The 21,402-nt window shown below is 36.7% G+C and overlaps 1 protein-coding gene across 1 annotated transcript in view; it reads left to right on the plus strand.

Annotated features, from left to right (window-relative positions):
- Positions 1–21,402, plus strand: part of ADAMTS19 (ADAM metallopeptidase with thrombospondin type 1 motif 19) — a 241,334-nt gene that overhangs the window by 217,778 nt on the left and 2,154 nt on the right. Inside the window, exon 22 of the mRNA XM_043586926.1 lies at positions 17,665–17,842. Coding sequence (XP_043442861.1) covers positions 17,665–17,842 — 178 coding nt within the window. The remainder of the gene's footprint in view (positions 1–17,664; positions 17,843–21,402) is intronic.

Raw genomic sequence — 21,402 nt, forward strand, 5'->3', positions numbered from 1 at the left:
CCTGGAAGTCAAGAGATGAGGGGGGTGGTCTCAACTCCTTCATTATGTAGATGGACCAATTGGTCAAGCTACTGAATACCTTGGTGTCTTTGTTTTCCTATGAGTGAAATAAGGAAGACAGACAACACCATTGCTTTCAAGCTTTTTGTATATTAATTCTTTCTTCAGCACTGATGATATAAAATAGGATGAGGAAATGGAAGTCCTAGTTGGAGGGATATGGGGAAGGTCACCTATTGTTTCCTTTTAATTCTGTGGGAACTCCACATTTGTTTATTTTGGCTAATAAGATTTGAGGTGTTTTCCTTAAGTGAAAGTAGTCTTCTGTAAGAAAAATTTTAAAACCCACAATGATAGATGAGCTATATTTTTCCAGCTTTATTCATTAATAGGAATATTTTAAGTGGTAAATGTTAATCTCCAGTTCAACACACAAATTGTGATTACAACAAACAGAAGATCCAGGTTTTGTTGTGACTTACAACACAGAACTGTAAATTCCTAAATTGCTGTGTATGGAAATACGGCTAGCAAATCCTATTTTCATGACAAATACTATTGGTGTTGATTAATAAATGTGCCTATCATGTGGCCTCTGGTTAAATCTTAAGCAAAATCAAAATTTGTTAACTGGGAGATCATAAAAAACAGGACTTTTGGGTTTTTGTGCTAAGCCTGAAAAAATATTTTTTCCAATTTTACTATAATTACATGTGTGTAAATTTTTAGGTATACTTAGACTGAATTACTTTAAGTTGGTTTTGTTGTGTTCTTACATTACTACGCAGCCAGAACATTGCCTTTGTGAGTAAGGAAAGAAGGTGATAACTCTAATAACTATTCTTCTTTATTCTGTGACTTTTTACCTTTGTCTGTGCGTCTGTTTGTTTTTGTTTCCTTATTTAGAAGATTCAGTATGTTGCACTTTTTTTCTTTATATGAATATAGTCTGCTCTTTACCTTAAACCAGTTTCATTGTTCTTTTTTATGACTTAGATCTCAGCCTAACAGATTTAAACAGCCTGCACAAATTAAAGTCAGTCACGCCATGTGAACTTTATTGATTTCACCCCTTCTTTTTCACTCCTAAGAGATCACTTTCATGCAAAAATACAGACCATCCAAAAATAATTACAGAGAAAAGGAATAATTCTGAGATTATTAAGTTTCAGTGAGTAAAGTATTCACGGACGGAGGAAACCGTAGATTTCTTATTCTTATCAGCTGTGTCCCTGGAACAGGAATAGTAGCAAGATGTGTGCAATTGTAGGTGATTTCTGTGCTCCTTGGAGGTCAATTAATCTGTCGGTTTCACTTAAATTCTACGAATATTTTTTAAACTATTGATAAACCTAAGTGGACTTAAGATTAGGCCTTGGGTTGACTTGAATCAAGGATATTCAATGAGCTACCCATAAAATCTTGCTGTGCAACGCTGTTCCTCCCACAATATGGGTGGAGCCCTAGAGAATAAGTTAAAAGAATAATATGTTCTCAGCTCCTCACACTATCTAAAAGTCACTGGCCACAAATGGACTAAGGGTATATCAGTTGAATGGAGGTTTCCTAGGAAAATGGCTTATTCCCCAAACTGTTCACTGCATTTGTATCAGCCTGTGTGATGTCTATCATTTATGTTTTGGTGATTTTGTGTAAACAGTGGAAAATCTGCTCTCAGCTTGAAAAAGAAAAATATAAATACAGGAATATTCAAAACAGAAAAATCTGTCATAAAAATGTTACCTCTGATTCCTAAGTAGATGTAATACAGCCTTTGTTGAACAATGTTTGCATTTATTCCTTTGAAACTAGAAAATTGGCAAAAATAGGGCACAAACAATGTAGTTCCTTTATTCTGGCTTGCATTAACCAGTGACACAATTATATGCCACATTCTGACTATTTCTCTGATATAGATATGGCCTTTGGGTCTTTCTTGGGATAACAGAACACAACCCATATGTTTCTGAGCAGTTAAAATCTGCATTCACTCATTTAAGCTGACCTTAGAACACTGACTTAAAAAATAACATAGTCCCTTATGTTTAATGAAATGCCTTATTTTCAGCCAGAATTTGACCTTTCTGCCTCCATTTGAATGTCTACAGCTTCTTGTTTTCATTATTGGAGCCTATAGAGAAGCAAATAAAAGAGCATTGTTTTATCTACCTGTTACACAAAATTTGGTTCCTTCCTGAAGCTTTTATAGCATTAACGTTTCTGTGCAGCATTAGCAAGAGAACTCATTCAAGTGAGTGTTAATGAGAAACAAAACACCTTGGAATTGTACATAATTATTCTTTGTTTATTCTTAGATTCAACTCATAGTCCACAATTTGAGCTTAATTTAGTACTTCAAGATTCTGGGAAATGAATAGTTTTGGCCACATATCAAATCTTGACATGATTAATAGATTTTTGGACAAGAGATTATGAGTCTTTTTGCGATTATGATATAATTCAAAATAATGCTGGAAGCATAATAAATCATTTTGGATGATTTAATTATATAAATAGTATGTATGGCCTTGTTTAGAAGTGGTAAATATAAAGCTTGCAGTATAATGAGTCATTTTTAACTTATCCTGTAAAAGGAAACCACAGTTACATCCAGTATATTCAGTTGAAGAAGAATCTAAAACTATGAAAGTGTGAATAATCACAGAGGACATTTCTTTCCACTGGAGGAAACCTCAGTGAATCATTGAAGGAAACGTAAAGAAATCCTCATCAGTGCAATCAAGAATATCTATCCTAAACTAAATGACTAGATAACACCGTGTTTTTAATCATGCATCTCTGTAGCCTAGTAGTTTTGTTTTCAGTCAAGGGAGACAAAAAGAACCAGACTCAAAATTCCCAAGGGAAGGATTTCTTCTTGGCCCATAGTCAGGCTGGGGCTTTAGGACTGTGGATTTCCACATACTACTGACCTAATGCTGGCATACACCCCCCCCCCAATTAAAATCCCCTTGCAGGAGGTCCCAGAATCCAAATGTGTGTCTTGTTGGTTTTAATACAACTAAACTAAGTGGGTTGTTAACAGGGTAGTAGAGGGAAGCTTAAGCACTTGTTAGAGGATTTCCCATTCAACTTTAAAGAAATAGTTGCAAATAGCCAAATTAAATACCCTAATAGAATGTAAAAATAGAAAATGTTAACTACCAGCTGAAACCAGAGAATCAAAGAAATGAATGAAATGGCAACTGCGATAATGGAGAAAATACTTTGTCAAGTTAGATACATTAGTAAGACTGGTATTTACTGAAGATCCAATGTCATCCTTTTTAGGAGACTAAATTCATATTAATTAAGGAATGCTTGAGGCTTGCATTTCCCAAATTATATTCTATGGCAAACCCATTTCTTGGGATATAGTCTCCAGGTCTGAGAAATAATGTAGTTAAACAAAGATAAGCAAATACTTCAAATTGCTGTAGGACTTAAAGATCCTTTAACATTTTCCTATACTTGGTGAATCTCAAAGAGGGACTAGTATTTCTCTTTTCTTTCTTTATTTTTTTTTAAATTTTTTTTCAACGTTTATTTATTTTTTGGGACAGAGAGAGACAGAGCATGAACGGGGGAGGGGCAGAGAGAGAGGGAGACACAGAATCGGAAACAGGCTCCAGGCTCCGAGCCATCAGCCCAGAGCCTGACGCGGGGCTCGAACTCACGGACTGCGAGATCGTGACCTGGCTGAAGTCGGACGCTTAACCGACTGCGCCACCCAGGCGCCCCTCTTTTCTTTATTTTTAACCAAAGCTCACTTTTGCAGAGCATGTGGCTAGTTTGCTATTTAGTGTAATACACTATGGGAAGGCTTACATTAGATTATTCAAATTTGAAAGATTAGTTTTGTAAGTAATTTTTGGAACTGGAGAAAATTTGTAGATTGAAATCAAACTGAAATTATCTGTATCTAAAAACTATTCTTGGTGGATTAACATTTATATATAGAATTATTTTCTTTTTTTTTTAATTTTTTTTTCAACGTTTATTTATTTTTGGGACAGAGAGAGACAGAGCATGAACAGGGGAGGGGCAGAGAGAGAGGGAGACACAGAATCGGAAACAGGCTCCAGGCTCTGAGTCATCAGCCCAGAGCCCGACGCGGGGCTCGAACTCACAGACCGCGAGATCGTGACCTGGCTGAAGTCGGATGCTTAACCGACTGCGCCACCCAGGCGCCCCTAGAATTATTTTCTAATAATGTCTACAAGTCATTGGAAAAGATAATTGCCTATCATCTTTTTATAATTATAGTCTAAAAGACACGAAAATTCGAGCAGCTACTCCATAAACCAATAAGAATCTAATACATCAAAATCTATCATTGTTGGATCAGTCAATGAATTAAAGAAATCAGAGATTGTGGGTTTGGTTTTAAACATTTGGACATCAAAGAAACCTATCACAAGGTGTCCTACAGAAGAGATATTTTGCATTATAGGAACATTTACTTTGAAAATACACTTTCTCTGAGTAAATTGTTCATACTACAGAAATTACTCAGTGATAAGTAGAATACTTTCTGTTATGTTGTTTAGATACATCTACTGAATATTTACAAAATTTGCTACTTACCATTCTTTCTGGAGAAGATAGCTATCTTCTAAACCATGCACAAAATCCCCAAATTATTGCCTATCAAATTGTTTAGCCTCTGATTCTTTTTTTTTAATTTTTTAAAAAAAATTTAACATTTATTTATTTTTGGGAAACAGAGATAGAGCGTGAGTGGGGGAGGAGCAGAGAGGTAGACACAAAATCTGAAGCAGGCACCAGGCCATCATGGGGCTTGAACCCACAGACGATGAGATCATAACCTGAGCCGATGTCGGACACTTAACTGACTGAGCCACCAACATGCCCCTGACTCTTTATACTGCAAGAGAATGGACATTTTTTGCATTGCTATCATTTTTAGTTTTCAGGTCTTCTGACAATCTTATCTGTTGCCCAGATGTATTAAAAAAAAAAAAAAACAAATTTCAAAGTGTTTGAATTACTCAAAGCAGTCAAAGCATTTGGCTGGTATGATTGAACATAGCAGATGTATATTAGCTTTGAAGAAATGATGCACATATACTATCTGTGTATATATTCTACCTAGAGAAAATTTAAAATTTAGAGAGACTGAGGTAGTGTCTCTGTGTCTCTCTATGTATACATGTATAAGTATATATAATATATGTATTATATATGTGTATACATGTATAATTATAAATGAAGATATAGAGACATGTTTAAGCTCCTTTGTATTGGAAAATGCAAGACAACTTGTTTTTAATCCATAGGGCTTAATTATACTGTCTCCTTTTATTTTTAGTGTTTATGCATTTATTTTGAGAGACAGAGAGAGAGAGAGAGCGCACATGTGGGGATGGGCAGAGAGAGGAGGAAAAAGAATCCCAAGCAGGCTCCGGGCTTTCCGTGCAGAGCCTGACATGGGGCTCTATCTTAAGACCGTGAGATCATGACCTGAGCCAAGATCAAGAGTCACATGCTTAACCAACTGAGGCACCCAGGCACCCCTATACTGTCTTCTTAATAGATCATTGAAAAATCACCAGGCTTGTAAAATTATGCTACCAATTCTCTTTTTCTGCATACCAGGATATCTATAATTTCACTTTATAAATCATACCTGAAAATATTTTAGTAAATAAATATGACTGAGGTAAAAAATTACTTTTGATGTTCTTTATAGGGGATGGAGCATGGAACATGCCAAAGTTCATTTTGGGTACATTGAGTGTTGGTGGGCAGCCGGGGAGAAGGGAAGCAGACTTTTTCACATAAAAAATATAAAGAAATTTGACAAGAATATTATAAAATTAAAATCAGTAGTATTAGCCATTGAGTGTTTTTTTTATTAGATATAGTGAAGTGTATGTTTACCAAATGCCAGAGGATATCCAGAAATAGATAAAACCACATCACCAGGACTAGCAGAGAATGACATCATTAAAATGCAAGAAAAACATGCCAATGATTAGCCAGTTAGAAAGACATCCTATGGCGGGGTGCCTGGGTGGCGTAGTCAATTGAGTGTCCAACTGTTGATTTCAGCTCAGGTCATGATCTCATGGTTCATGAGTTCGAGCCCCATGTTGGGCTCTGTGCTGACTTCCCAGAGCCTGCTTGGGATTCTCTCCCTCTCTCTCTGTCCATCCCCTGCTTACTCTCTCTCTCTCTCTCTCTCTCTCTCTCACACACACACACACACACACACACACACAAAATAAATAAATAAACATTTAAGAAAGAAAGAAAAAAGGAAGGAAGAAAGAAAAGAAAGAATGACATCATATGGGGTCTTGGGATGCAAAATGTACAAAAAAATTTTTTTAACAGGTCCCTAATTCGGCTTCAGGTTGAGCGGAACATCCAGAGAGCCAGTGTGCACAACCAGCATTGATTTTGTATGGCGAAAATCAGTTCCCCCTAGCCTCGTTCCTACATCTGTAAAATGTGCCAAAGCAACTATATGTCTTTCCGAATTTTGTAGTGCTCTAACTGTGCAAGTAAAAGTAATCACCCAGCGTCAGTGGTCCAAATGGTACATAATCCAAAGAAAAGTATTTTGAGTGACTTAAAATGAAAGATGTACTTTAGGATTAGATTGGATTAGAAAAATACATTGGATTAGAAAAATATGCCTGTAGCTTTTTGTACTGTACACAGAGTATGTACAAGTCCATATAGTATAACAAATAAAACTAGGAAACATGTTTAGATATAAACACACACATGACTTTAGGGCACAGAAAAGCAATGAGAGGAGTGTGTTGAGGGATACCATGGGGCAACCAAAAAGCTCCATCTCTAAAGGGAGTGGATTCTACTCACTTCTGCCCAGGCGCTTTCACATATCTGTGTCACCATACTACCAAGACTGGATGTTAGCACACTTTTTTAAACTAATTTGATAGCTGTGAAAAATAATACCTCATTTTGAAATATACACATTCTTAATTTTGCTTACAGACATTGTCACATAATTTGCTCACCGTATTTATAAAGATGCTCATTGCAGCCTTCTTTGGCACAACGAATATTTGGAAACAACCCATATATCCAATAACTAGTTCTATAAATCATAATCCCACATTCCAACAGTGGGATATTGTTGTTTTTAAAAATATATGTATAGATAAATACATAATGATGGGAAAATTTCTCTAAGACCTACTATTAAGTGAGTAATTATGCAAAAGAGTTATATAGTATGAACTAAAGTTGTTTACATATATTATTCTTGTACATGTTAAAATTTTTCTGCATAGACATACAAAGAATAGTTTATTTGAATTACATTGGAGGAAAGGGCCTTCTGTGCTTATCATTCTACCACATCCATATGTTACTTTTAGTGTTGTAAATGGGTTAATATTTTCTGTCTGAAACTAAAAGAAAACCTACTTTGCTAGTACTTAAATTTTTCAAGGCTACAATATAAAAAATGACTGATGTCATAGATATAGAAAGCTACTCAGAGAATATTACAGAATTTCCAGGGAAGGGAAAGGATTGGGGAGTATAAGAGGTAAGATAGCTCAGTGCCTGGAGTTAGACAGCCTTGGGTTTGAATTCTGGATCTTCTGTTCAGCGAAGTTAGTGAATCCAAATGAAATAATTCGTGGAAAGTTCTTAGCATAGTGTCAGTTACATAGTAACCAAATTAATGCTAGCTGTTCATACAGTAGTATAAATAGAGATAGAGAGGATTGGTTGGCTTTCAGAAATTGTTTTGAGGTTAAAATGAACAGACCTGGGGTTGATTATTTGTGAGAAAAAAGATGAAGAGTCAGGTGTTAAGGTAGTAAGGGCTCATGGCTTGGCTTTCAGGTCTGAACAATTTGTATGGATGATGCTTCTCTGATAGGAGGTAGGAAACCCTAAGAGTTAAGTTGGAGGGGAAAGATTTTCACTTTTATTTTGGGCGATCTTTCATTTGCCTGTAAGAGAGTTAAGTACTGGCATTCAGTAGGTAGATCAGAGGAGAGGAATGAGATGGAGATATAAATTTTGGAATTATCAACCCGTAGATGGCGCGAAAATGTTTAAAGTCTAAGTGTGCCTGGAGAGGGAGCATAGCTACAGGGAGTGGAGGAAGGGGTGGACTGAATCTTTATTCTCAACCCAAACTTCAGTTGCCCTGGGACCCTGCCATTGGCGTTCCAGTAGGTCCTCAAATTTTGTATGTTTAAGACAAAATTCCTCAATTTATTTCCTCAAATGATACTCCAGTCCCAATTTCCTTTTTCTTGAAAAATGTCAATATTGGGGCGCCTGGGTGGCGCAGTCGGTTAAGCGTCCGACTTCAGCCAGGTCACGATCTCGCGGTCCGTGAGTTCGAGCACCGCGTCGGGCTCTGGGCTAATGGCTCAGAGCCTGGAGCCTGTTTCCGATTCTGTGTCTCCCTCTCTCTCTGCCCCTCCCCCGTTCATGCTCTGTCTCTCTCTGTCCCAAAAATAAATAAACGTTGAAAAAAAAAAAAAAAGAAAAGAAAAATGTCAATATCATCTTCCCAGCTACCCAGGCTAGAACCTACCCTTGGCACTTCTTCTTTACGCAAGTAGGGCTTTGCCTCAGTTGTTTTTACTCCAAATATAATAATACAGTCCTTATTTTTTTTTTCTTACCAGAACTGGAGTAACAATTTCTAATACACTTCCTTACCCCCATATTTCAGATCCATCCACTCACAGGGATGACTTCTCCACTCATTCCTATAGCCTGAGTATTTGCAGAGAATTCCCTTTGGCTACCCTTTCAATTAGCAGATACTCACACAGGCATTCAAATCTTTCCATATTCTCGTGCTAACCTACCAATTGAGAATTGCCTCCTTATTCCCATGATGGGTATCTCCACTAAGCTTAGGCCTGAGCGGTTTGTACTTGTACATTCTCTGGGTCTTTGTTGATACAGTCCTCTTTGCCTACAATGTGTTTCCTCCAGCTGAGTCCCTCAAGGACCATCGAAAATACCTTATAATTTTCAAAGGGCTTCCCCAGTAAATGAGAGAATTTGTTTGCACTTACTCTGTTACTTTTTCTCTATTAATTATATGTTGCCATATATGGTTGCTGTTCCGTTGAGAATGTCTTAACCCCTTTTACCCTTCCCATAAATCTCTCTGAGCAACCAGAAGACACCACTACATTTAGTGATGTTTATTGCATGAATGATCGCTGAACTGTTTTATCAAGAAAGCAGAAACTGTAGCATACTTCTACACATTGCATTTCTCCTGATCCATTTAATTTTCTGATTCTAATTCTGTAAGAACTATAGTGTCGCATACATTGTACACCCAAAGAACTAGTAAGTAGCTCATTTTTTTTTCCAGGATAATTAATCAGTATAATTTTATGTAAATACAGGATCCCCTTGGTCTTTTCCTGTGTGGTAAGTCAAACTACTTAAAAATGTGTTCCTTTTTTAAGTAAATCCACCCTTATTTGAATAGCATAGTACTTTAAGCCAAAAAAGTGCTTAACATTGAGCTTCAAGGAAGCTGGCAGACTTCTTTTGCGTTCTCTTGATTCCAGTTGGCTGAGATACCTGCTGTCAGGTTAATGGCTGTTACCTAACCTAGAAGGAAAGCGGGAGATGGAAGCAAAGCACACTTAAGAAATTTCTCTGTCACCTGGCAAATACTTGGTTTATTTCGGGTTGGAATAACCTAAAGGTAATTACATAGTGCTCTCTGTGCTATTTTAAACCAAGACTTTATTAAAACAAACAAAACAAAATACACACACTTCTCCAACATGGCCCCCGAAGGATCTGATCCATTTTGGACACAGAATTGTTGGACTAGACCTGGAAAGTATTGTATTTGCAAAGGAAATTCAATCACTGTCATTCCAAACAGTTCTCTCTGGTGGGAAGATGTTCCCCTGGAATGATAGAGATAAAATAGAAATGTCTCGATAGTCTTTTTTCACCTCTCCAACACCCTGTGATTCATGGGCTGAGCACTGGCAGAACTGCAAATGTGTTCAAGAGTCTGTGCTTATTAATTGCTTCTTAATGCAAAACATCTTTTTTTTCCCCTCCATCATTGTGGTGATCAATGTGTACTTTGATACAAAAAAAAGATTCAGGGGGTTAATGTGACAGTCCTTTCAAAACATATTCACTTCTCTGCTAATCATTCATAAGCATTCTGCTTGATTTTGCCACACACGTTTCCTTAATTTGCTATAACTATATGCAGACATTTTCATTAAAGAGAAAAGAATAGTTTGAACTGTGGAACCAAATGATGAATTAATTAAACACATATGCAAAAAAATCCTCAAACGTCTGACCTCTAGGAATAGATTCAATTCCAAATAACCATGTGTTTAAAAAGGCAGATGAACTACTTTAAAAAGACGCAGAAACACTGACCAAAATAAATAGCAAATCTTAAAAAACAAACCAAACTTTTGTTCCTTAGTATGCTTGTTTCACACTCACTTTATTAAAAAGTTGAAAGATGGAACCGCCAAACATATACATAAATGAATAGGAATGCTGCGCTAATAATTTCCAGTAGAAGTCATCATTTACTTTCCTTATGAGGTCCACTCTCCACTGTGAATGCTACTTCAGTCTTGTTAAACCACTCTGGAATAATCCACTTATTCCCAAAGACAAATTATCCAAGTCAATGCTGTTAACCTTGTTATAGATTGGCACTCGTCATGATAGATTGTATCAGGTTCTGTAAGATTGTCTATTATATTGGTTTCAGAAATTTTTTTGAACTCTGTTTGCCAGTGACAATTTTCTCTTAATTTAGGAATTCCTATTTCTTACAGAGGCCAGCTGGAAATGAGTAAAGCATTACAGAGCCTTCCTTAGCTGTTGGCCTAGAGAATACACATTCTCTCCAAAATATATATCTTTGGCACACTCCAGAAGGAAGGAATCTCGGGTAATCTCTGTGCTGGCCAAGTGTGAGAATTATTATTTTTAACCCCTGAATACACAGCAATTTGTTTTTGTTTTTTTTTTTAAGGAATTAACAAAGTAAACCAGTATTAGTTTAGCTATATTTGTTCGCCAACAAAACTGCAAATAAATATCTTATAGTGGTATTTTTAGTATTGGGTTTTCCCCTCTTTGGTGTGATGTTTAAAAGGACATTTTACAGCATTTACAGCTTGAAGAGTTTTACAGTTTAACATGAACAGATTAATGGTTCTATAAACTCACTGGCAAACTAGTTGATTATTTAACTGAAGTCTACAAATTTATTTATACCTCAGTGTCCCCGTTGCCAAAGCTAAGTTATCGAAATATCCAGGGTAACAAATAACTAGCACCAAAAACAGTGCCTTTGTGACTCTTCTGAAGTTCTGAAAGGAGAGGTAAGAAACTATCGTTTAACCAATAACTTTAAAGTTTGGCACTTTACTACAGAATCCCAATACCCAAGAATAGATGTGGAAGTCGTTTTTAGCTCCATGTTTAGAATTGTGTATGCAGAATAGATCTACTTGATCTCAGAACCTCTGGAGCACAGAAGCACTATGGAGTCAGAGATCAATGCCAAGAATGAGGGTCTCCTCTTTACATAGGAGAGTGGTTAGGAGCTGTTGGTGGACATTCCATTTATAAAGAGTTCTTAAGTGAAAATAAGTTTTCTAGAACTACATAGGTTACTTCTTGGACCGGAAGAAAACAGTGTTCTTTGATGAATTTAACAGAGACATGACTCTTGGTAGATTTTACCATGAGACATTATGGATGGAAATTCTTACATGATTCATGAATATTCAACTGACAGAAAGATAATCCTATACTTTGCAAAAGTAGATTCAAGTAGTATGATGGACAAGAACCTATGAACCTTGAGGACCTCTTAAAATCATTCTCCTCTCTCATTTTGACACTTTATAAATTTTTATATGGCTATTTATTGGTGCCTGCGCAGCTCTTTTTCTTTGAATTAAATATGTTTTACTCATGTCAGTGTATTACAGAGCACATTTGCTATCTATCATTCACTACTATTTATTAAATTTATGTCATTCCGCATAATGGTATTCATAGAAACTCCGGGGAACAGTACATGTCGGTGATTTTTAAAAGATGCAGATTCTTGATAAACATATTCAAATATACCATGAAAGGATATTTCTATATAAAATAATGAAAACTTAGGAACAGAGTACACTCATACCTCCTATGTAGTATTTGGTGCATGAGAAACTTGTTTATACCATTGTGCTCATTAAAAGCTAATTCTCTTCAATCCATCAGATTAGACTTGAAAACAAATAATCCCATCAGGCACTGATAAAATGTCTCAAGGTAAACAGCCTTTCCTTGAACACCTTCTCTAAGGTGTTTACATATTTTTCAAAATATTAAACGAAGACCTGAGCAACACTGTCTATTAATGCCATAAATAATATCATTTCAGGAGTGAAATTTCCATGGTCACTTTCTTCCTGCAGTTCACATTTTGGGCAGTGCCTCACCACTCATCCATCTTTTTGTGATGGGAGGAAGGATTCCACACTGTGGCTTACCCATGAGATGAATTTCTCAGCCATTCAGAGTTCATTTCATCCCTCTCTATGATAATGCCACATAGTTAAGAGTTTGTTAAGGATTTTTTAGTGTGTTTGTTTTTCCTACATTTTTTTCTATTTCCCTTCGTTTGTTTACATTTGGGCCAATCCGTAACTTGGCAAAATCATTGTGGTATCTTAACCTGCTTTTACCAGTACTGGCAAATCCTGTCCATGACAGGGCTATCGTCTAACTTATCATCTAACTTAGTTGTATTTACTAAGTTAGTAGATACAACTTTCCAAGACATATCTGTATCTATCATCAGATCATCCTTGGCCATTGTCAGAAAAATATATGAACTAAGTAAACATCTACTATACACTTTCCCCAATTTGGATGTCACTTACTTCTCTAGATATTTCTCTTTCAGTTAGTTTAAATGAAATTTTCTTAGGTAGAATAAAGTCTCTTATCTCTTATTGCCTGGCATAAGAATGGCAGAAAGAAAATATTAGGTAATAGAAATGGTTATAAGATTCTATCAATGTGGATCTCATTTTAAAACAGGATAAAGCCTTCTTAATGATTTGCCAACATTTGTGTCTATGGTTCTCATTTACTAAATGATTTCTGTACATATTTTAATAACCCAAACTGTGAATTATCGAGAAAGTTTCCCTAATCAAGCTTAGTGTTTGACACACAGTGTAGACATAATTTAATAGTCTTAAAAGTTGTCACTAATGTTCCAGGGCCAGAAAGGATTTATTCGATTATAAGAGAAATCTATGGTGATATTATCTAAATCATATCTAAAGATATGACTCGTGTGTTCCCAAGTGCAGGGAAGGTCATTATTTTCTCAGGTAGATTGAAATGATGACTATCAGGAAGTCAGTTAAACAAATTTCACTTCCAGAGACTTTGGGGCTCAGAATTAAAAGCTTCTAGTTCATGGCATTGATTCACGAGGTGCTTTGTTCCAAAGGTCCATCAGGGCAAGACTGACTGTTTGAATTCTTGTCAGACAATACAAGTCTTTCTATTTAAAATACTCCAGGGAATTTTCCCTGTAAAAGAAATATCAATGGCAAGTTATCAGGTACACCTTGGGTTTCTTTACCAGTTGCTGGCAGGTTAATGTTGACAGTTTAGCATTTTGGCCTGTAGGGGGAAGTCTATAGTGCTGCCTTGTTTCAAGTACATTTTAAATTTACTTGGTGTTTGTATGAAGAGCAAGACTCAAAATGTAGTAGCTAAAAAGACAGAAGGAGGGAAGGTAGGAAGGAGGGAAAGAAAGGAAAAAGGGAGGAAGGAGAGAAAGAAGAAAGCCATTGAAAGTAATTAATTCAAGATCTGTAGAAAGACAGTGGAAAGAACATCATATTTGGAATCAAGAGACTTGCATTTGCTGTTCTTGGCACCCTCTCCGTGAGTCCTTATCTGATCCTCCTATTTGAATTACAAAGCCCCCCACCCCAAACTTTCCCATCCTTCCTTCCCAGCTTTAGTTTTTTCCATAGCACCTGTCACTATCTAATATGCAATGTAATTTAAATCTTTATTTTCTTGCTCCCTCCTATTAAAATGTAAACTCCCTGAGGGCATGTGTTTTTGTCTCTTTTGTGTACTATCACATCCCAGTATCCAAAACAGTGTTTGACACATTGTGGACTTCCCATAAATATTAATTGAATGAATGAATGAAATAATCTCAATGAGCCTCACTCTTTTCATTTGTGAAGTTATGGGGGTTATGACAGAGTGTAACCAAAGTTTAATATGCTGTGTAAAAGCATATTAGATAATGCATGAAATATAATAGCTGCTTCATGTGTCCATTCATTTGTGTTTACCGTCTAACACACAGATCAGTAAGATGTCTGTACATAGGGTGACTGTATGTCCCAGATTACGCGGGGCTGTCCCAGGGTATGCCTGTACTGTAGGAATAATTATCATCAGCAACTTCTTTCACAAGTGCCCTGATTTGGGTGATAAGTTATATGGTCACTGTATCTCAAGACAAATCATGCTTGTGAATTGTTCTTGAAAAACAAGTTTATCTTCTATCTTATAATCTTCGTTATAGCAAAACAAACCAAAAAGCCCTTCTTATTCATTAATGTTTAATTAAGTTCATAGTAAGATACGAGGATGAGAGGTTCATATGGCAGGATAGAGGAAAAGAAAAGATTTCTGACTATTCATAGAAAGAGAAGCGCTAGCAATGTTCCAGGATCCAGTAATTGGTTAAGCATCTAGTCTCTGAATTTAGCATATGTGAGTTCAGACTCCATTTCCACTCCAGTTCTGAACTGTAAAGACTTGAGCAATTAGTTTCACTTATTTGAGCCTCTATTTTCTCATCAGAGTAACAGGGACAAATATAGGACTTCATGTGAAATACTGAATAATCATGACCTAACACAATACCTGACATATAAGAAACAGTAAGTGCTAACTATCATTAGTGTTGTATGAAGTAAAAGCTTCCGGAATTAGTAGTATCAGTTTCCTTTGATCCTAAAGCAGCAAACTTTGGTTCTGTAGGGTGGCTGATTGTTTAAAATACTAAGCAATTGAAAAAAAATGAAATAAATAATTACATAAATAAATAAAATATTAAACAATTGGCTAAAAGTGGATGAAATTGCCTAATTTCCACAGTTTTGTAATCTGTTTCTAACTCCATTTATTTGATATGTTTTAGTGTTTTGTTAATAAGGTTTGTTGATAAAAGTATCAGCTCCGTCATATTAACAATTTTTGCTGTTATTATTTTCTGCAGGAGATCGTGAACAAAATGGGTGGTCAACAAATATTTGAAAAATCAATAAATGCTTGACTATTCTGAAACATTTAAGCAAACTCTAATCTTGGCAGAACTTCTGTCATACCATTGTTGGCTGGCACACTGAATAATTAATTAGATGATGAAATTATAGACCCTGTGCTGTGATGAAGCTTCACCACTTAAAAATTGCCAGACTACAGGGGCGCCTGGGTGTCTCAGTCGGTTAAGTGTCCGACTTGGCTCAGGTCATGATCTCGTGGTTTGTGAGTCTGAGCCCCGTGTCAGGCTCTGTGCTGACAGCTCAGAGCCTGGAGCCTGCTTTGGACTCTCTCTCTCTTTCTCTCTCTCTCTCTATCCCCCTACCCCACTTGTGTCCTGTCTCTCTCTCTCTCTCTCTCAAAGTAAATAAAGTGTAAAAAAATTGCCAGACTATAGTAACTTAATAATAAGTCATTTGGGGTGCCTGAGTGGCTCCGGTGCTTAACCATCCAACTCCTTTTTTTTAATACTTATTTATTTACTTATTTATTTATTTATTTATGAGAGTGAGAGAGAGCATGCGCACACACGTGCATGAGGAAGGGGCAGGGAGTGGGGGGCAGAGGATCTGAAGCAGGCTCTGCGCACAGAGCAGAGAGACCAATGTGGGGACTCGAACCCAGGAACTGTGAGATCATGATCTGAACTGAAAGCAGACTCAACTGACTGAGCTACCCAGGTATCCCTGAGCATCCAACTCTTGATTTCTGCTCAGGTCATCATCTCCAGGTTCCTGGGTTTGAGCCCTGCATTGGGCTCTACGCTGACAGAGCAGAGCCTGCTTAGGATTCTCTCTCTCCTCTCTTCCTCTCTCTCTGCCCCTCCCCTGCTTGCACGCATGCACTTTCTGTCTCTGTCTCTCAAAACAAATAAGTAAACAGTAACAATGTTATTTGGAATTTTTGCTTTCATAGTAATTTAGACCCAAAAGTGTAGTTATGATCTACTGCAATGCCTTGCTTAACAAAAAGGAAAAATAAGTTCCAGGTAAATTAGTTGTAAGAGACAGTATTGGAGCCCATTTTCCTCATGTCAAGGCCAGAATATTTGGCTTTTTCTTTTAATGTCTGTCTGTCTTTAACCGCAGTGACATGATTTGGGGAAATATCCAGTTGTTTAGTAGTATCTTCTATAATAAAGTAAGAACTAATTTAGAAGACCTTGGGATTTCACTTGTTTCAAGTATCTGTTCATATTTCACATATATGCAATGAAATTTTTACCCAAATGTATTTTATAAAGAAAATAATTAATAGTAATAGTCTGATATTTTTCATTGCCTGAGTGTGCTAATTAAAATTAGATCCTGAGGCTATCAGACTATTTAATTTCGTGAGAAAGCTTATTCTGTTAGTTTCAAAGGCAGAAATGATGGTGTTTTAGTTAAACGAATTATAGAACTTCCATTATTCCTGAATACAATTTTCATTTTCAGGTTATTCCCAGACAGTTACAAAACTTAACTTGCATAAGGAATGCAACTAACATGTTTTTCTCTCGTTTTCAAAATTTTATGAGAGGCACTATTCAGCCATTATCTGCTAAAATTATGTATTTTGAGTTATCATGTGTCTGTAGTTACTTCATTGCATTTTTTTTATAATCCTGAGAACTGATGTATGACTTTGGTGTGTTGATGTCCTTTGGAGTTGATAGAATTCTTTACATATTTTGCTAACTATGGCTAAATCTTTACTCTGTAGAAAATAGCATGCTTAGTTAATAAACCATTGTTTTCAGAAACAAAGTCATGTTTGCTCTTTCACATGTAACTCTGATACCATAAAACAATTGTATTTTCACAGTCAAATAAGCATCAGCTTATTTGTGTTACAAATTAAATCTAGTGATATATTTGGACCTGAAAGACTTCTCTCATCAAAGACCATTGTATATCAAATATGTTCTTCTTTGAAAAATATCCTACAAATGAAGACAGACTTCATTCAGCTGAAATATAAGGAATCCATGAAAAGGGTATTTTATTAGAAAATCCAGATTATCATATTTGTTTTAAATTTTTTTTAATGTTTATTTATTTTTGACAGAGAGAGAGAGAGACAGAGCATGAACGGGGGAGGGTCAGAGAGAGAGACACACAGAATCCGAAACAGGCTCCAGACTCTGAGCTGTCAGCACAGAGCCCAACGCGGGGCTCGAGCTCACAGACCACGAAATCACGACCTGAGCCAAAGTCGGACGCTCAACTGCCTGAGCCACCCAGGCGCCCCCCCTTATTTTTTAATTTTTTTAATGCAGATTATCATATTTTTATTTGTACAATATTCTATCTCTCCTAGTGCTCAATTACCTGTGGCAAAGGAATGCAGTCCCGTGTTATTCAGTGCATGCATAAGATCACAGGAAGACATGGAAATGAATGTTTTTCTTCAGAGAAACCTGCAGCATACAGGCCATGCCACCTTCAGCCTTGCAATGAGAAGATTAATGTAAATACCATAACATCACCCCGGCTGGGTAAGCACACCAAAAAGGGGATGGTTTTGAGAAGCATGGAAATGCTTATGGCTGTTTTGTGTATTATCGTAAAACTTTGTCATAAACAAATCTATATGAATTAGTTTGGTTCTAACTAAACTAAAACTATGCTTGACTATAGTTTAGTCCCAATGGTCAGGAGGATAAAAAAAATTCCTAAAGACTAAACAAGACTCCTGAAACTGTCTACTCACAGCCAGGCCCTGGAAATACAAATGCCACACCTCTCAAGGTCATCATAGAAAGGGTTGGAGGATGTAATCATATTTTGGTTCTGACCAGTTTTGTGGTAGAACTATCGACTAAGGTAATGGCTCTGGAAAGGTGAGATTGTGGTATATACCTTAGATGTCTCTGCTGTCAATAGCCTTCCTTTTGATCCTGCGTGCAAATTATCCTTTCAAGAGAGACAGAGTAAAAAATGGCTTTCAATAGGAATGGATACCTGGATCTAATCCACCAAACAAAAGGGAATAGCTTTTGAATCCTTAAGGACATAATATTAGATACAAATAAATGCTATTAACATGGATTTATGGAAAACCCAAAAGACTCCACCAAAAAGCTGCTAGAACAGATACATGAATTCAGCAAAGTCATAGGATACAAAATCAATGTACAGAAATCGGTTGCATTTCTATATACCAATAATGAAGCAACAGAAAGAGAAATCAAGAAATTGATCCCATTTACAATTGCACCAAGAACCGTAAAATACCTAGGAATAAACCTAACCAAAGATGTAAAAGATCTGTATGCTGAAAACTATAGAAGACTTATGAAGGAAATTGAAGAAGCCACAAAGAAATGGAAAAACATTCCATGCTCATGGATTGCAAGAACAAATATTGTTAAAATGTCAATACTGCCCAAAGCAATCTACCCATTCAATACAATCCCAATCAAAATTGCACCAGCATTCTTCTCAAAGCTGGAACAAACAATCCTAAAATTTCTATGGAACCACAAAAGGCCCCGAATAGCCAAAGTAATTTTGAAGAAGAAGACCAAAGCGGGAGGCATCACAATCCCAGACTTTAGCCTCTACTACAAAGCTGTAATCATCAAGACAGCATGGTATTGGCATAAACATAGACCAGTGGAACAGAATAGAGAACCCAGAATTGGATCCACAAATGTATGGCCAACTAATCCTTGACAAAGCAGGAAAGGGTACCCAGTGGAAAAGGACAGTCTCTTTAGCAATGGTGCTGGGAAAACATAACAGCAACCTGCAGGAGAATGAAACTAGACCACTTTCTTGCACCATACACAAAAATAAACTCAAAATAGATGAAAGACCTAACTAAATGTGAGACAGGAAACCATCAAGACCCTACATGAGAAAACAGGCAACAACCTCTTTGACCTCAGCTGCAGCGATTTCTTACTTGACATGTCTGCAAAGGCAAGGGAATTAAAAGCAAAAATGAACTATTGGAACCTCATCAAGATAAAAAAAAAAAACTTATGCACTGCAAAGGAAGCAATCAAAAAAACTAAAAGGCAGGGGCGCCTGGGTGGCGCAGTCGGTTAAGCGTCCGACTTCAGCCAGGTCACAATCTCGCGGTCTGTGAGTTCGAGCCCCGCGTCGGGCTCTGGGCTGATGGCTCAGAGCCTGGAGCCTGTTTCCGATTCTGTGTCTCCCTCTCTCTCTGCCCTTCCCCCGTTCATGCTCTGTCTCTCTCTGTCCCAAAAATAAATAAAAACGTTGAAAAAAAAATTTATAAAAAAAAAAAAAACTAAAAGGCAATTGACAGAATGGGAAAAGATATTTGCAAATGACATGTCAAATAAAGGGTTAGTATCCAAAATCTATAAAGATCTTACCAAACTCTACACCTGAAAAACAAATAATCCACTAAAAAAATGGGCAGAAGACATGAATAGACACTTTTCCAAAGAAGACACCCAGATGGCCAACAGACACACGAAACGATGCCCAACGTCATTCCTCATCAGGGAAATACAAATCAAAACCATAATGAGATACCACCTTACACCAGACAGAGTGGCTAAAATTAACAGCTCAGGAAACAACAGATGCTGGCGAGGATGTGGAGAAATGGGAACCCTCTTGCACTGTTGATAGGAATGCAAACTGGTGCAGTTGCTCTGGCAAACAGTGTGGAGGTTTCTCAAAAAATTAAAAATAGAACTCCCCTATCACCTGGCAATAGTACTACTAGGAATTTATCCAAAGGATACAGGAGTGCTGATGCATAGGGGCACATGTACCCCACTGTTTATAGCAGTGCTTTCAACAATAGCCAAATTATGGAAAGAGCCTAAATGTCTATCAACTGATGAATGGATAAAGAAGATGTGCTTTATATATACAATGGAATAGTACTTGGCAATGAGGAAGAATGAAATCCTGCCATTTGCAGCAATGTGGATGGAACTGGAGGGTATTATGTTAAGTGAAATAAGTCAGTCAGAGAAAGACAGATATCATATGTTTTCACTCATATGTGAAACTTGAGAAACTTAACAGAAGACCATGTGGGGAGGGAAGGGCTAAAAATAGTTACAAACAGAGAGGGAGGGAGGCAAACCATAAGAGACTCTTAAATACAGGGAACAAACTGAGGGTTGATTGGGGGCCGGGGGGTCTGGGGAAAGAGGAAAATGGGTGATGAGCACTGAGGAGAGCACTTGATGGGATGAGCCCTGGGCATTGTATGTAAGTGATGAATCACGGAATCTACCTCCAATCCAAGAGCACACTGTATACACTGTATGTTAGCCAACTTGACAATAAATTATATTTAAAAAAATGAATGAGCCACAGGAAAAATGATGTATATACATGTTTATATATAAAAATACTAAATAAATGAGAAAAATGAAAAAAATGTTGATTTGCATATTTTTATGTTATAAAATGTTTTCATATATATTCTCAGTTCCCGTTATTCAATCTAATCTATCATCAAGAAACAGATTATGTATTTTCAGTAAATATAGCCTATGCTTGCCTAAAAAAAATTCATAAATGAATTAGCCTTTATGTCTGTAGCAACTAGTGGCTTTTAACAACAGTACTACCTGTCTGTCATTGGGGTAATTTATGCTTACCACCTTTACTTTTAATCTGCGTGTACAATCTACAGGGTGACAATTTAATCAAACAGAACGATGTTGCCGAAATCAAAGGAGCTAAATTGTCATAGATATTTTTTAAGCAGTAAGATTCAACCCAATGGAAAAGTTTGGTTCTTCGTGGAAATAAAAAATATTCCCATTTTCTAGCCAAATAATTAACATTTCTAGGAAATAGTCAGTTCAAAGAGAATTAAGAGTAGTTAAGACAAAAAGTTAAGCAATCCTAGAGCAGATGCCCTAAATCCATGTATTCAAAAACAACATAATCCCTTTCTCTAGCAATTAGTTGGAGTCCTTCTTGAAGTATCACGGGGCAGAAAATAATGGATTAAAAGAAAAGTTTAATTAAAATTGCATTTTCTCCATTTATTATTTCTTGAAGGTATATCCCTGAACACACAAGCACAGTGGAAAACCTAAGGTTTTAAAAA

The sequence above is a fragment of the Prionailurus bengalensis genome, chromosome A1 (assembly GCF_016509475.1).
Source record: "Prionailurus bengalensis isolate Pbe53 chromosome A1, Fcat_Pben_1.1_paternal_pri, whole genome shotgun sequence".
Classification (NCBI taxonomy): domain Eukaryota; kingdom Metazoa; phylum Chordata; class Mammalia; order Carnivora; family Felidae; genus Prionailurus; species Prionailurus bengalensis.